This window comes from Podarcis melisellensis, assembly GCF_964234715.1.
Source record: "Podarcis melisellensis genome assembly, chromosome: 11".
NCBI lineage: Eukaryota > Metazoa > Chordata > Lepidosauria > Squamata > Lacertidae > Podarcis > Podarcis melisellensis.
Genome location: NC_138543.1, coordinates 51,279,593 through 51,296,632, shown reverse-complemented (window position 1 = coordinate 51,296,632; position 17,040 = coordinate 51,279,593). Strand labels below are relative to the sequence as shown.

Genomic DNA, 17,040 nt, shown 5'->3' with positions numbered 1-17,040 from the left:
GCTTCTCCAAGAATGTAGCCATTGGGACACAAAAGCTTCCCCACCTCTGACCTTTGGCAAGTCTCTTGTAGTTCTTTAACATCACAGAGTAACCTCTGCCTGTGTGATTGTGTCAGCAGGGGATTTGTTGTTGAATGCTTCTGTTGAATCCTCATCTCCTCATTCTCTGAACTATCCATCCCCTGTGAAGTTGAGGGTATCCAGGTCTTTCGTGTCTGCACATTTGGTGCAGCTGTACAAAAATCCTTCATCTGATACCTTAAGACTGATTCTCAATTTAAACTTTCTAATGTCTTAATCATTTGTTTGCAAGTTCTGATTTTAATTCTTGTCTCTTTGCATTGTGGTTGCATTCCGTATTGTGTTATGTTTATATTCTGTGGCTTGCTGGTACAAGTTCATGGTTGTACAAAATTGCAATGACTACCTTCATTGGGCCTTTGACATATTCATTATTAATGGTGGCATCAGGGAGACCTGATGAGGATGACCTGAGAAATTTCTAGGTTTGTATCCCTAATAATCCTAGTTTTCTCAGGAATCCAGTATTTGGGGCCTTATACCCATGTGTATCATTGTGTGTTGCAGAAGACAGTCTATTGAAAACAGATGTTTCTAGACACTTAAGGACTCAAGGCACAAGCCCATGGCACAGATTTGCATAATGTTTGCACATGCAGATTTAAATCCATAGTTGTCATTGGGAAATCAAAATGGTGGGTGACTGAGATCCCATCAGCACTGTGCATTCCAGTGTACACAGCTGCCCTATAAGCATAAATAAAGTAAGATTTTGTTTTATTTAAAGAAAGTGGGGAAATTGGAAGATCAATGGCCCACTGGAAAAGACCCTGGCCTCAGACGCCTTGAACTACCTCCTAACAATGTCCCTGATCTTAGATTCTGGTCAAAATCCATCACAGAGGTTGTGTACACACTCCTGCTTACTTGGCATGCAGTGCATTCCCACCCCTGGTTTGGGACGCAGTGTACACATGTGAGCATGCTGCAGTCCATATCCATCCTGTTGTCTCTTATGAAATACTGTATTTTGATGCATCTTTCCCCAAACTAGCTATGATCCTAATTGAGAAAAAGAGCAATCTAGTTGTGTTTTAAGCCAGTAATGTGTGTGTAGCCAGTGTTACTGAACCCAGTTAATAATTTTAACTCTCTGTAGGAATGTGAGCTCCGTGAAAAAGGGGGTAGTTTAAACTGTAACCCTAGCCCCACTTACCCGAGAGAGAGCCCCATTGAATTTAGTGGGACTCCCTCCTTACGACGACACCCCTAAGTTGGGGAAGCTAAGGTGTTTGCTGTTTCTGTTACAAAATTATGTCTTCTTGATGTTTTTTTTTATTTATAAAAGAAAGGAACTGAATTTTAAAGAGTGGTTTTACTGTCAGTTCTCTTTTTCTTTTCTCTTTTTGTTCCTCCATTCATCTGACTCACACCTGATCCACTTGGTCCTTTTGTTTTCAAAAATGTTAGTTGTGCCTACTACAATTCTTCCCACTAGCACCCAAACCCCTGCACCACCAACCTCTCTGACAGATTCCTCTCCTTCCCCTTCTTTAGCTATCCCAAGTTCCAGTATCCTCCCCTCTGCTCCCCGAGATGTGGTCCCTGTTTTGGTCTCCAGTCGATTTGTCCGTCTCAGCTGGCGCCCACCTGCGGAGGCAAAAGGGAACATTCAGACATATGCAGTCTACTTCTCCAGAGAAAGCATCAACAGGTAGGTCCCAATGCTGGACGCCAACATGGATAGCATGTGTAGCTTATGCCTGTGTATCCTGAAGAATTCTGCTCCTAGAAGGATCTAAATTCTGCGACCTGCACAAATTAAGATCTTAATAGTGTTGCGAGATTTGTTTTGCTTTTCCTAGTCATGAACATATCAAACAGCTTTATACTGAATCAGATCGCCCAACCTGCTAGTCAAATACTCAAATAGATAGCATACTGATGATGATGATGATAGTGATGTATTATTTAAACCCTGCTCACCTGACTGGGTTTCCCAAGCCACTTTGGGCGATTCCCAACAGAATATTAAAAACACGATAAAACATCAAACATTTAAAACTTCCCTAAACAGGGCTGCTTTCAGGTTTCTTCTAAAAGTATTACCTTATTAAAAGACTTAAGCCTCCTCAAAACAAAGCAAATATATGCTAGTATCAATATAGTATCAAGGGGAGTAAGAGTGATAATTCATTGTAAAGTTCTTTTATTGAACCAGCGTAAGAGGAGATATTAGCCTGGTTTGAACATAGCCATGGATCATTCAACAAACTACAAACAAACCACACCTTGTCCCACAGATGACCTTTCACTTAGAGATTCTTGCAGAAAAACACCCAAACCCGTACCACCAAACCCCAGGAAATAATATAATTGTAAAGTTGGATCCCAAGGGGCATCTAGCCCACCCGCTGCAATGCAGGAATCTCAACTAAAGCATTCACGACAGATGGCCACACAAACTATGAAACCCATGTATAATGATCATAATTAGTAAGCCAGCTCAGCAGCTACCGTATATTGTGCCCCATACTCCCAACTGAATCACACCCTTTCTGCTAACGAAGACAATTGTTTTATGGGTTACAATAGTTATTGATTACAACAAGGACGTCCAACTCCCAAGAGACTGTGATCTACTCACAAAATAAAAAACTGGAAGTGATCTCCCCATTTTTTAGGGGTGCAGGTCAAAGTTGCTGAGCTTTTTTTTACAGAGCCAAGTTTAAGTTGTTGACCTTTCTTAGGGGTGCAGGTCAAAGTTGTTGGACTTTTTGTAGGGAGGCAAGTCTAAATTGTCAAGGTTTTTTTAAGGGGAGCAATTCAAACCTGCTGAACTTTTTTTGACATGGGTAAGTCAAACTTGTGAAGCTTTTCTTAGGGGGACACAGCAAATACTATTGCTGCTTTTGGGAGGGCAACAACAAAAGTCTATAAACAATAAGTCAACCTGCCAGCAGAAACTCCGTCTTCCCTTCTTGAAATCATTCATGGATAAAGGAAAGAGGGAGGGGTGGAGCCGAATGCTCCTTTTCACCCGTGGATGAAATGAGCCTGTGATCAGCTGCGATCAACTTCTAACAACCAGAGGTCAACCTGTTGATCGCAGTTGACCTGTTGGACATTCCTGGATTACAACATTAGAAGAACCAGCTGATGCAACTGAATACAGAAGGAGCTCATCTGTAGCTCTGCCTCACTTTCCACTTTGTCTCCTGTTGAAATGATGGCATCCTTAAAGTGATTTTAAGAGCATGAGTGCCTGGCATCCCCCCCCCTCGAAAAAGGGATTTTTATTTCTGGCTGCTTTTTAGATGTGGCGCCACGTGATGCTCCTTCCTCCGCATTTGAGAGGGGAGAAAGGAAAGGGAGGAAAGGATTGACAGTCTTTGAGGCCTGTAGTTATGGGGTGGAGGCAGGGTTTGGCACTTGCGCTGCTGTGATTGGATAGTGGAAGATAGTGGAAGATGGTTGAGGTAGGAAATGTATGATGGCTGAAGGTGGCAGTTCAGATGCCAGCATTTGGGTGACTGGCTGTGGGGAAATGGTAGTGGTGGGGTGTATGGGGCTGACACTGATGGGATTCTGGTGCTTGCTGGCGGGAGGAAATGGGAGCTTGCAGATTGGTGACGGAGGCCAGAAAGATAGTGGAGAGGTCAAATGCCAGCTGGAGATCATTCAGGTCGTGTGTAGGTTATAACATTTGACCCCCAGTTAAATCAAGAGTTACTCCTCCGCCATCTTGTTTCCTGTTTTCAAATTTATTTCCATGCTGGAAACTCACTGATTGGAGTTAGTCATAACTTTCTGTAAGATGGGAAAGGAAGGAAATAATGGTGGGACGATGCTAGGGTGTGTGGCTGTAGGAAAAGTAGTTACACATGTTTGGTTGCATGTCACTGCACTTCCACAGTTGTGATGTAGCACTATGACAGTGGCACAGTAAGAAATAGAGGGTGATGGCGGGGGTAGGTAAAGGGTAAAGGGGACCCCTGACCATTAGGTCCAGTCGTGGCTGACTCTGGGGTTGCGGCGCTCATCTCGCTTTACTGGCCGAGGGAGCCGGCGTACAGCTTCCGGGTCATGTGGCCAGCATGACTAAGCCGCTTCTGGCGAACCAGAGCAGTGCACGGAAATGCCGTTTACCTTCCCGCCGGAGCGGTACCTATTTATCTACTTCCACTTGGACATGCTTTCAAACTGCTAGGTTGGCAGGAGCAGGGACAAAGCAACGGAAGCTCACCCTGTCACGGGGATTTGAACCGCCGACCTTCTGACGGCAAGTCCTAGGCTCTGTGGTTTAACCCACAGCGCCACCCGCACTGGGAGCGTCTACCGCGGGGGTAGAGGTATACCTTAATCTACGATTCCCCCCAGCAACTTCTTTCTCATTCTTCTTTCTCATGCCAGCAACTTCTTTCTCATTCATTTCTGCATCCTCTCCTTTTCTCGCCTGAACTATTCAGCTTGCCCTTCCCCTGCACATTCCTTGATGTTCCCTGCAACTTTTAGCTCCAGTATTTGTGCCTACTTTAGTACAGCAACCATATCCCTCTCCAGTGTTAAAATAAGAAGCTCCAGTTTTGAGTACTGGTGTTTTGTTATTTAATTGTACCTAAACCCCAGCCCCCCCCCAATTTTTTAATTGAGTTCCCAAGTTTATGACAAACATATAAAAGAAAACATCAAAAAGAAAAACAAACAAGCAAACATAAATCCTAACTGTAATAATTCAATTTTTGGGTAACTTCCTCGAATTCCCCTGGCTGAATTTCCATATATATCATTGTAGCAGTTTTCCAAAACTAATTTCACCTAAAATTTACTTAATCAATTAACCTCTTTCTTTCTTTTCATTTTAACTTTAAACATATTGTTCTATAACAGCACATATTTAAATCCTAGGCCAATCTGACACGTGCAAGTAATTCTATTTAAGTTATCTTAACATATTTAGCTAAATAGTCCTTAAATTTCTTCCATTCCTCCTGGTATTCCTCCTCCTTCTGGTCGCGGACTCCTAAACCCCAGCTTTTTAACTGCGTAATTTTGCAGGATAGCTTTCAGAGTAGGTATTAATGTTTTTGTCATGCATCATCATATGCAGTTAGAGTGCTGGATTAGAGCTTGTGTTCAAACCCCTATTCAGCCATGAAGCTCACTGCCTGCCCTTGAGCCAGTCACTTTCTCTCAGCCTAGCCTACTTCAGAAAGTTGTTGTGATGATAGCTAATCATTGCTATGTAGTCATATTTCTTTATATCTCAGTTACTCTTGCTATTACATTTATCCCCTTATCAATGGAGTGGGGGCTCTGAAGTTTCTTTTCCTCAGCAAAACCTTTGGAAAGTACACAATGCCCAAAGTGGTTTTTATTTTGCTTTGCTTTTTTTGTCATCAAAGTGTGAAATGCATGTATTTTCTCCCAACAACTACATGTTAATTAAAGTTGGCATTTCTGGAACTGGTCCTGGAGGCAAGATGGTGTTATTTGTGGGTCCTTGAAATTGCTGTACCATAGAAACAGGAAGATGCAGCGCAGCCTAAATGGGAGGATTAGAAATGTTGTTGACATCTTTGGTAAACTGGAGCTGAGCAGTCAGTCAGAGATTACCTTCACTCTGAAGCATTGCAGGAGGAGGTAGAAAGTCTTGTTTTCAGCATGGTTGCATATTGTAATGGTTCTGGGGTTGCTCGTGTGTAAGTTGCCACCACTCCTGGCTAGGTTACCTGGTTGAACCCTTTCTGTCTAGACAGCCCTTCACTTCGTGGCTGTCTCAGTTGCTGGCAGAATCCGTCAGTGGGCGTTTCTTGAACTTCTTCCAGCAAAGAAGTTTTTTGACGCCAAGTCTCTTCCTACTCTCCCTGCGCAGAGGTCTTCTGCGCAGGGAGGGTGTGGGCAGCGGAGGACCCGTGCTCTCCCCGCTGGTCTCCGGTGAATAGTCCTGGAGCCTCCTCTCCGATTCCCCCCATCTGCCCCCCCTTCTCCACTGGTGTTATGCTGTTTTCCTTCCCCAGCAGATGGGCTGCCTCTCTCCCTACTGGGACCCTCTCCGGCATCCCTATGGAGCCTTCCCTCCGCCTCTAGCTCTGAAGGCAGTTCCCTGACACATATGTTGACAATATGCAAGTAAAGTAGGTTGGATGTTGAGGCTCTAAAATGCATAAGAGATGTTTGTCAATCCCCCCCCCCCATCAGCTTGCCCCTTGGGATTTCAAGCATTCAAATTAAATACTTTTAAAGCTCCCCCCATTCTGCCTTTCTCTTTGAGTGTTTGATTGGGACGCTCAGCCAAATCTGGAGCTCTCAGCTGCACCACAATACAATCAAATAACAATTAAAACTATGCAGATATACTGCGGTCTTTATTTTAGAAACATTACCCAGAAACATGAAAAAGAAAAAAATCCACCATCCATCCAACACAAAAATGAACACCTAATAGGCGCTAAAAGCCAGGCATTCATGTTACACAAATGCCCAGGAAAACAAATAGGTATTTCTTAACTTTTGGGCATCAGGCAACACCCTCCCTGTTATCCTCCTTCTGCACGCTAACAAAATGCATTGCAAAGGACTTCCAATGTAAGGGGTCCCATGGGGATATTGGGATGCACACCAGTGGAACAGATTGCCTCAGAAGGTGGTGGCCTCCTCATTGTTGGGTGGTATTAAGCAGAGCCTAGATAAGCATGTAGAGGTCCTCTAGCAACAGTTGTTCTGCACCAGCATCAGGTTGGAATAGATGGGAATCGGGACCCTTCAGACTATGCAATTCCAACTTGTTGATGTCATCCTAACAGTAAGCCTCAATTGGCTGCAGGGAAGACAATTCTTCCCTGTCTGTCAAGCAGTGCTGGTTAGGAACACGCAGTGTCCCTAGTGTGTGGCTTGCAGCTGTAGCAGCATGCCAGATGTCAAAGGGGGCAGGGGCGAGGATGCCACCCTTTGTTCCCTCTCAGCGCTACAAACAAAGGAAGCAGATGGGAAGCAGAAAGTTTAGGACTGGGGAAGCAATGAGAAGGCAATGATTTGGAGAATCAACAAGTTTGGAAATTTATGGAACAGACTCCCCCATAAGAGGTGAAACAAGTTCTGGTTTGGCTTGCAACAGAGCTTCTAGTACAGCAAGTTTTTTTAGTTTGGAGGGAAATCATAATAAAAAAGGGGCCACCAAGATCTCTGTGTCAAGCATAACATCTAGTTCTGCCTCTAGCAACAAGTTGTGTCAATTTGCTCATGCATACCCTTGCTTTGCACACATGTGCACACACACACACACACGTAGTGACTGTCATGAAACTGAAGATAGAGGCCCATTGAAAAATAGTGTTTGCCCCTTACCAATTCTGCTACTGTAAAGAATATCATCTATTTTTGCCGGTGGGATGGCACTGGGCTTAAAATGCCACTTTTAATTTTAAAAAGAAAACCCATTTTAAAACTTCCATTGTGGCGAGAACTGCCTCCGGTCCTGTGAACTTTTAGGCTTCCAATGTGAGAACAAAATAAATGTAGTTTCCTTTAAGTGCTCGGGTAGAACACTGAGTCATTTATTGTTTATACATTATTTTTACAAAAGAGCTATTTTTCTCTTTACAATAACAGCAGATCTGACATTAACCTGAGGCATGCACAGAAATTGTCAGACAAATTACTGTAACTCCGCAGTCCTGAACGATTCCTGGTGTTGGAGAATAACAGTAATTTTGCTTGACAATTGACAGTTCTCGTAATGCCAGAACTGTATATAGAAACGGTTTGCAGCACATCTTCAGCTAATGCATGTCCTTATATTGTAACCGTCCCGTGACATCACACTCAAAGGTTTGACCAGCCTTTGCCAGTCTGTTTTGGACTACAACTCCCAATCAGACCCACCAGCGCAGCTGTTTTGTAGTCCACAACATCTGTAGGGCACCTGGTTGGGGAAAGCTGAGTTAGATGTTCTGGGGCATCCTGAGATTCCTCAAAGGTTTCCCAGATGCTTCTCAGTTGAGAAGCTTAGCAGATGTAAATGGTGGCTGTGCTTTCCTTTAAAGTCTGCTTTTTTATTGCTGTGCTAGGTGGAAGGAAGACTGTAGCTTCACATGAAAAAGGTCCCACAAATCAGAATAGACAATTCTGGACTTTCTGAAAATCTGTTCTGGGCTTGGAGACTGACTGGCCCAAAATTACCCAGTGAGCTTCATGACTGAGTGGGGTTTTGAACCCTGGTCTCCCAGGTCATCGCCCTCTACTCTAACCACTATGCTGGCTCTTTCGCAATTGTCTCCAAGATTGCAAAATAGCCTTTTGGTGGATACAAGTTACTGTGCCCAAAGAGCAAATCAGCCACATGAATCCAACTGGTAGCCATTACAAACAAATCAACTCTTTGTTCCATCACCCTATTATCTGCACCGGTGAATAAGTAATACATTTCCTGTAAATTGACCAATGACTGTGACCTTTAGGACGATGGGGAAAGATGTTTACTACAAGCCTGTTCTGCAAGATAGCAATTGAATGCATAGTGAAACAAACCCTCGGCTTCCTCTTTGCTATATGTACAGTAGCATGAATCACAGGGGCTATTTAGGCATGCGTGAGGAATTTTTATCTTTGGGAATTCTGATATGAACGGACCCTGATCTGCACCTGCTTGCTGGTTGGTGAGAATCCAGAGCCAACGGTCAGATTTCAAACTCCTCCAAATGTTGTGATGGGTTTTTCCATTCAAAACGTCTCAAGATGTGTTTAAAAGTAGGCTTAGAAATCCATGCTGTAAGAGAAAGTACATTCAAAAATGTGTATTTACTAGTAAATACTATTTGGATGCAATTTTTGTCCATTGCAGATCAATGCAGAAATGGGACAGAACTGAAACAGACTAAACCCTAGGACTGTCTATTTGTGTTACTTAACAGGGTAAAAGATCACCTCAAAGAGCAGGTCCCTGCTATAAGGAGTTTCTAGTAAGATTTTGACTGAGGTAGTAAGGAGACTACAAAATGAAGGGGAGAGCAAATGTCTTAAAAATATAGAAAAGGAAGGAATTGGAAAAGCAAAGGCAAATGCTTACTGACTTGATTACAGAGTTGCCACACATAGCCAACCCCTCCTCCCTTTACACTGCACACAAACCTCACCTATTCCCTCACAGCCCAGACAATGCCCTTCCCCTCCCAGCCTGCCCAAATCCCCTTCCCTCCCAGTTCATTTCAAGCACTTCCCCTTTTCAGAGCTTACCCCAAGCCCTTCCCCTCACAGCTCATGCCAAACCCCTCCCCTTCTCTTCACAGCTCACCCAAGCTCCTCCCCTCCCAGCTCATGCCAAACCCCTCCCCTACTCCTCACAACTCACCCAAGCCCCTCCCATAACAGTTCACCCAAGCCCCTCCCATTCTCACAACTCACCCAAGCTCCTCCCCTCACAGCTTACCCAAGCCCCTCCCCTCACAGCTCATGCCAACCCCTCCCCTTCTCCTCAGAACTCACCCAAACTCCTCCCCACACAGCTCATCTCAACCCCAACCATCTGCTGTTGCATTTAATGGGGTGTCAGAAGAGGCATTTCAGGGAGCAGTTTGACAAAGATGAAATCCCTCTCCAACCTTTCATGTACGTAATTTGAAGTAGGAATGCATCATGGTGAATCATGGAAATAACCATTTTAGTACCAATTGTCTCTCCACCCCCACCCCCTTTTTAGGGAGAGGTTACATAGGTCACATGTTCACATTTCCTGCCCTTGTAGAAGCCAGTGTGCCTTAGGTTGTGTGTGCATCAGGGTTAATCTCCCTATGGCAGATGCTGGGAATCTTTCACCCTCCAGATGATGTTGAGCTACAACTCCCATCATGCCTGGCCACTGACCATACTTGCTGGGTCTGATGGGAGCTGCAACATTTGGAGAGCAAAGTGCTCAGAGAAATCCCATAATGGCTATTATTCCTGCTTAGATGACCCTTGGGGTCTTTTCCAGCCCTACACTTCTTTGATTTTACAGTAATTTACATACTTTTATTGTTATTAATTTTTGTCCAGGTAGTCTGAAGCAACAGGTGAGAAAGGACCTTGGCCAACCTTTGGTCCATTTTCATAGTATTAAGTACTGTGCAGTCGGAGACATTATCATGATTCTTCCACCTTGAAGCAACTAATTAGGTGTTTAATAGATTGTAGAAGTATTGGCGGCCCACCTACCAAGTGTGCAAAAATGCTGCAATTACATTTTTGACACCCCAATGCACTTATAAGTCACTCTATGTTCATTTCAGCAAATTACCCTGGGAGGGTTCCATGTTTTGTAAGTAAATGAGTCATATTTGAAACTACCTTTTATTTTACATTTCAGGATTTCAGAGCAATTCTCTCTGTGTGTGTTTTAATGAATTGCTTCTCAAGAGCTCCTAGATACTGTCTTGTTTTCAAATATAGCTTCGTTATTAATTTTTATACTAAAACCCCTGTTCGTGTGTGTCGCCAGAATTCTGAAAGGTTCTCAAAGGCTAACTATTGCATTTTCCTCTTCTGCGGAGCAGTAACTCCCATTAAGTCTACACCATAGTATGCTCTACCCATAGAAGAATGCCAGAAGGAAGATGGGGCAGCAATGTAGAGCATGACACTGTTAATCTCAATGCCCCAAGTTGTGCAAAAGATTCCTGCATTGCAGCAGGTTGAACTAGATAACACCTGCGGTCACTTCCAATTCTATGACCTGTTGGATCTGTGTGCAGCTCTCCTAGGTGATCAACATTTGAATTGCAGGTGGCAGTTTCTCAGTGAAATAACTTCAAGTTCTGGACTGACTCTGCCTACTCAGGTTGACCATTAGATCCTCCAGAACAGGAAGGAATAGAAGAGGAACGTCCTGTTCCAGTTGAACGTTGGCTGAGCAACAAGATGTTTCAGAGGTCTGGTGGTTGCATCTTTTGGTTGTGACTTTCCCCTGATCCTGCCATTGAAGGTTCTAGTCCAGGCATAGGCAAACTCTGGCCCACCAGATGTTTGGGACTACAATTCCCATCATCCCTAGCTAACAGGACCAGTGGTCAGGGATGATGGGAATTGTAGTCCCAAACATCTGGAGGGCCAGAGTTTGCCTATGCCTGTTCTAGTCTCATAGGACCAGCTGCTGCAGATGTTCTCAGAGGAATGGCCATAGTTCAGTGGCAGAGTGTCTGCTTCCCATGCATAAGGTCCAAGGTTCAATCCCTGCCGCCTCCCAACAGAGCTAGGAGTGTCCTCATTTCTGAAACCCAGGAAAGCTGCTGCCAGCCAGTGTGGGCAGTACTGAGGCAGATGGACCATTGGTCTGACTTAGTTTAAGGCAGTTTCCTATGCTCCATTTGGAGCCACCAGTGGCTAAATAGGCCCCATTCACTGGCTCTGCACTACAGCAAAATCACTTAGACTGTCTAAAGCAGCATTATTTGATAACCAAAATCCGCCACAGAGAACACATTTTTTAGTAGGCACATAGGATAATGGTCAAAGAAATGAAGCCAGTTTTGATTTGGTGCTTTATTAACATCAGATTTGGAATTTTCCTGTTTCAGGTCCATGGGAACTGTGTTGAACAAAGAGGGCTGTGGATTAGGAGAATTAGTATTGAAAACTGACCCCCTTTGCTTTTGAAGATGCCCATCTGGATCTGTTATTTAATACTCTGTGATGGCTAGAGTTCTGAGACCATTACCCTTTCTCTCCTCAGGCAATTTGAAACATTTGATCTTTTTGCTATGCTACATTTCTTATTTAATGTTGTTTATGCCACAAAAGCCCTCAAACAGGATGCTAAAGAAAGGTTGTGAAAGATGGGGGTGAACAAAGAAAATTACCCATTTCTCCCAACCCAAAATGAAAGATGAGCTAGTCCCAGGCCAGTAATCTGTGGACTATTCCATGAAAGAATATTAAATCCTTATTTCCTTGGGGCTCTTTGTTTTTAACCAACAACATCCACTGAAGGAACATGTGGGGAAAGGGTTAACTCCTTCACCACTGAAAATCACTCCTGAGAGCAGCTGCAAGTCAGAGGAGACAATATCAGCTAATGGTCTGACTTAGTAGTGAGGGAATCTATGTTGTTCTTTTCTTGCTAGGTGGGCAAATTTGTAAGAAATTTCAGGGGAGTGGGTGGGTTGACTCAACTTGCAGATGAAAAGATAGAGGTTAGCTATTTATTCTAATTTAAAAGAAGCCTCTCCAGGCATGTTCAGGATCTAGTCCAGGATCAAAGTCAGAAGGCTATTGAGATGGATGGGCTTGCCAGCCACTGTTTGCAGCTGGAGAGGCTTATTTTAAATCAAGGATTGGCAACCTCAGGACAATGGGATGAATGTGACCCTCTGAGCCTCTCTGCCTGGCTCTGAACCTCTCCTCTGGCCATGCTTGTTCTCGCCAGTATGACTTACCGTGTTTTTTGCTCCATAAGACACACTTTTCCCCTCTTAAAATCTAAGGGGGAATGTCTGTGCGGCTTATGGAGTGAATGTATAGTCCCTGGGGCTTGGGGGAAACCCAGGCTTCCCTCGCCAGCCCCGACAAGCTCTGGGAGCAGCAGGAAGGCTGTGTGCAGCCTTTCCGCTGCTCCTGACCTGCTCTTTGGGGCTGGCGGTGGGGGAAAGCCACGCTCCCCGACCTGCTCTTTGGGTCCAGCAGCTCTGGGGTAGCCCGCGAAGCCTCTGCGGCTATCCCTGGCTTTTGCGGGAGGTGGGGGAAGGGCAGTGGCGTAGCGTGGGGGTCCAGGGGGGGCCGGCCACACCATCTGGGGGTTAGGGGGCGCAAATCCACGGGTTAGGGGGCGCAAATCCACGGGTTAGGGGGTACAAATTACTTGCCTTGCCCCGGGTGCTGACAACCCACGCTACGCCACTGGGGAAGGGACAGAGTGAGGCTCTCTCACTTCCCCCACCTCCCGGAAAAGCCCCCAAGAACCGCATGGTTTTTTTCTTGAATTCCCCCCCCCCAAAAAAAAAGTAGGTGTGCCTTATGGTCAGGTGCGCCTTATGGAGCGAAAAATACGGTACATTGCAGAATGGGTAAGTAAAATAAAATAACAGCAACCGGCCATCCACAGTTTCTTTGAAACAACATTATATTCATTAAGCTGTTTGCTGCTTATTCAGCAGCATTGCCTCATCGTTTTCACATTATCCAGCACTTCTGTGAATCCAAGTAGAAATATGTGACTGGAAGTATTTCATCCTGACGTACTCCCCCCCCCCCTTTGTGCTGCTGTTTCTGGTTAGGGAGCGGGCTCTGAACACATCACAGCCTGGGATGCTCCAGCTTACCGTGGGGAATCTGAAACCAGAAGAGACCTACACCTTCCGAGTGGTCGCGTACAACGAATGGGGGCCAGGAGAAAGCTCACAGCCCATTAAGGTGGCCACACAACCCGAATGTAAGTATCCTTATTTGCTGGCGGCCATTTGTGTTTTCACATCTCTACAGCTGACCTTTATATGCACACTCCAAATGTTTATGAAATGATTTCTCATCATGGATGGGCAGCATTGGAATTCTCCCATTGATTTCTGTGGCTGCACCCCCTCCAATTCTGGACCAGGTTAGTCTTAAGGAATGCATACATTAATTTCATTTGCATGTGTTCATAATGTTTGTTGTGTTTCATTTAGAGCAGAACAGGCATTTGTCTTGGGATTTTAAATGAAGGGCGAAGATTTAAGTTGGGGACCAATCAACTTGCCAGAAACTTTCCTTTAAAAATCATTGGGGTAAATTTCATGGGATGTTGGTGAGAAGGTGATGTGGGAAAGTTGTGAGGTGTAGTAAGATCATAGATTGCCCTTTCTTTATCACAATGAGCTAAACAGATGATGCAGTTAAATTTTAAAGGCATGGATCGCATAATGTGTGCCATCAGTGTAGATGATGCTTCTCATCAGCCTTTGGCAACCTGGTGCCCTTCAAGTGTTTTGGTCTACAACTTCCACCAGCTCCAGCCAACACATGTAAGCTGTTTTTTGGACAAACCTGGAGGGCACCAGGTTGGCAAGGGTTGTTTCTCCTAGTCCCATCTCACATTCTCCTTTCTGTAGCTGATCATTGCAGACCTGAAAACTTTTTCCTAATGGGTTACTTGAATTGGGAGATCCATGAGCATGCATGATTTTGTGAATTAAAAAGAAGTGCCTCTTCTTTCCTCCTTTCACAATAGAAAGATGTATAAAGCAATGCAGGGGTAGATTGTGTATCTGAATGGAAATGGATAGGAAAACTGTTTTGGGGTATGGGAGCTCTTCTGCGCACTTCAGAGCAACCATGCCTAGAGGAGACATGTGGATTGGGTCAGTCCAATGAAGAACGCAGAAGTAACAAAGTCCTTGAGCAGCTTTACTGGCCTCACATTGCGCCTGACAAATCTGCAGTGTAGGGATGAAGAGAAAGAAGGTTTTGCATTATTGCCCCTCCAGAGACTCCAAGGCAGAGGAAGGACCATCTGATTGCAATTGCCTGGCCCACTATATATCTATATCTATATCTATATCTATATCTATATCTATATCTATATCTATATCTATATCTATATCTATATCTATATCTATATCTATATCTATATCTATCTATATCTATATCTATATCTATATCTGTATCTGTATCTGTATCTGTATCTGTATCTGTATCTGTATCTGTATCTGTATCTGTATCTGTATCTGTATCTGTATCTATCTCTTTATCTCTCTATCTCTCTATCTCCTCTATCATCTCTCTCTCTCTCTCTCTCTCTCTCTCTCTCTCTCTCTCTCTCTCTCTCTCTCTCATCTATCTCTCTATCTCTCTATCATCTCTATCTCTCTCTATCTCTATCTCTATCTCTATCTCTATCTCTCTCTATCATCTCTATCTCTATCTCTATCTCTATCTCTATCTCTATCTCTATCATCTCTATCTCTATCTCTATCTCTATCTCTATCAGTGGCGTAGCATGGGTTGTCAGCACCCGGGGCAAGGCAAGTAATTTGCGCCCCCTAACCTGTGGATTTGCGCCCCCTAACCCTAACCCCCAGATGTTGCGCCCGGTGCGGCCGGCCCCCCTGCACCCCCCACGCTACGCCACTGCTATCTCTATCTCTATCTATCTCTATCTATCTCTATCATCTCTATCTCTATCTCTATCTCTATCTCTATCTCTATCTCTATCTTTATCATCTCTCTCTCTCTCTCTCTCTCTCTCTCTCTATCTATCTATCTCTATCTATCTGTCATCTATCTATCTATCTATCCTTGACAACATTCGCATGCTACATTTAAAGCACTATGGTACCACTTTAACAGTTATGGTATCCCCCAAAGAATTTTGGGAGCTGTCGTTTGCTGTGAAAATGGATTGATTGTTAAGTCACTCTGGAAGAATACTTTGGGAGAAGCCATGGCTGTTTAAAGGGGTATCATAGTGCTTTCAATGTATGGGCTCTGGTTACAACACCCTGGAAACTTTTTGTTTAAATCCCTGTTCATTTTGGGCAGGGAGGGGCTCCCCACCCCTTGCGACAAAATAATCTCCACTCTATCAAACATCCTTCATTCTATGCATAATCCACCAGCTTTGGCCTCTGCCCTTTCCTGACGTAATCAGTGTGCATTTCCAATTGAATGCCAAGGTTCTTTGTATTATTTTGAAATACCAAAAGTGTGACGCAAATTATCCCAGTTGAGGATTAATAGATGATGGAAAAGAGCATCCAAAACGCACACTCCTTACTCTCTCTTTCTAACAGAATAAAATATGTGCATTCTCTCCAGCTGTAATCAGTTTAAAAGATCAGTACAAGTTCCAGCTCTTCAAATAATTATTCTGACTAGAAGGACTAGATTTATATGAAGGGTGGCATATGTGTGTGTGTGTGTGTTGCTGGATTAAGTCTTCCCATTTATTTTAATTATTTAGCTGAAGCCTGCCCACTTTCACTTCCACTCGCTCTCATGCTGTGTAATTCTACTAGCATATTTTCAATCAGGATAGAAATCTCTTGCTGTTTTAAGATTATCTCATCTTTTTCACCCTGCATGAGGATCATATGCGAGCTATAGCTGTGGTTCTTCTAAGAGGCTGCAAGAGGTTGCCAGAGAACAGAGGGCACCAGTTTCTATCTTGTATAGTTGTTGGGTACCAATTTGAATTTCTAAGGCAGCTTGCCTGGACACGGGACAGCTCCAGGGGGGCCTGATATGAAAGCTTTGAGAGAAATAATCTCTGTAGGGAGAAAGTGTCAACGGAAGCCTGAGGTAAACTGATCAAGCCTGGAGTGCAATAGGCTCCGTTGCTGTAAGGGAGCTGGCTGGATGGTCAAAAGACCCTCACTTTTTTGTAGTCTTTGCTTTCTGCCAGGATGAGGAGATTGAGGAACTAGAGGGGACTCATCCTCTGAGTCAGAGGATGGAGTCAGAGCTATGCCCTCTGACCAGAAGGACACAATACTCAAGTGTCCCGAATTAAGCAGGACATTACAGATTCACAGAAGCTTCCCCCGCTTCTTTTGGAAGTACATGATGTCCTGTTTTCGTCGCCTCGTCTCTGCCTCCTCCTCCTGCAATGGGGTGGCCTGCAACTGCCATGATGGTTGACCTCTGCCACTGCTATATTCCTGGAAGCGGGCACAGCACATCCAGAAGCACACCACTTCCCATGGCCAGTAGCTTAATAATGATGAAGATGAAGATGATGGACTTGGGTGGCGCTGTGGTCTAAACCACTGAGCCTCTTGGGCTTGCTGATCAGAAGGTCGGCGGTTCGGATCCCCACAACGGGATGAGCTCCTGTTGCTCGGTCCCAGCTCCTGCCAACCTAGCAGTTCGAAAGCACACCAGTGCAAGTAGATAAATATGTACTGCTCTGGCGGGAAGGTAAACGGTGTTTCCCTGTGCTGCTCTGGTTTTGGTGTTCCGTTGTGCCAGAAGCAGCTTAGTCATGCTGGTCACATGACCCAGAAAATCTGTCTGCAGACAAATGTCGGCTCCCTCAGTCTGTAAAGCGAGATGAGCCCCACAACCACAGAGTCG

At 44.5% G+C, this 17,040-nt stretch overlaps 1 protein-coding gene across 2 annotated transcripts in view; it reads left to right on the top strand.

Moving 5' to 3' along the window:
• Nucleotides 1-17,040, top strand: part of DCC (DCC netrin 1 receptor) — a 934,061-nt gene that overhangs the window by 678,128 nt on the left and 238,893 nt on the right. For both annotated transcript variants that reach the window (XM_081929563.1, XM_081929562.1), the window contains exons 8-9: nt 1,579-1,735; nt 13,266-13,420. In XM_081929563.1, coding sequence (XP_081785689.1) covers nt 1,579-1,735; nt 13,266-13,420 — 312 coding nt within the window. The remainder of the gene's footprint in view (nt 1-1,578; nt 1,736-13,265; nt 13,421-17,040) is intronic.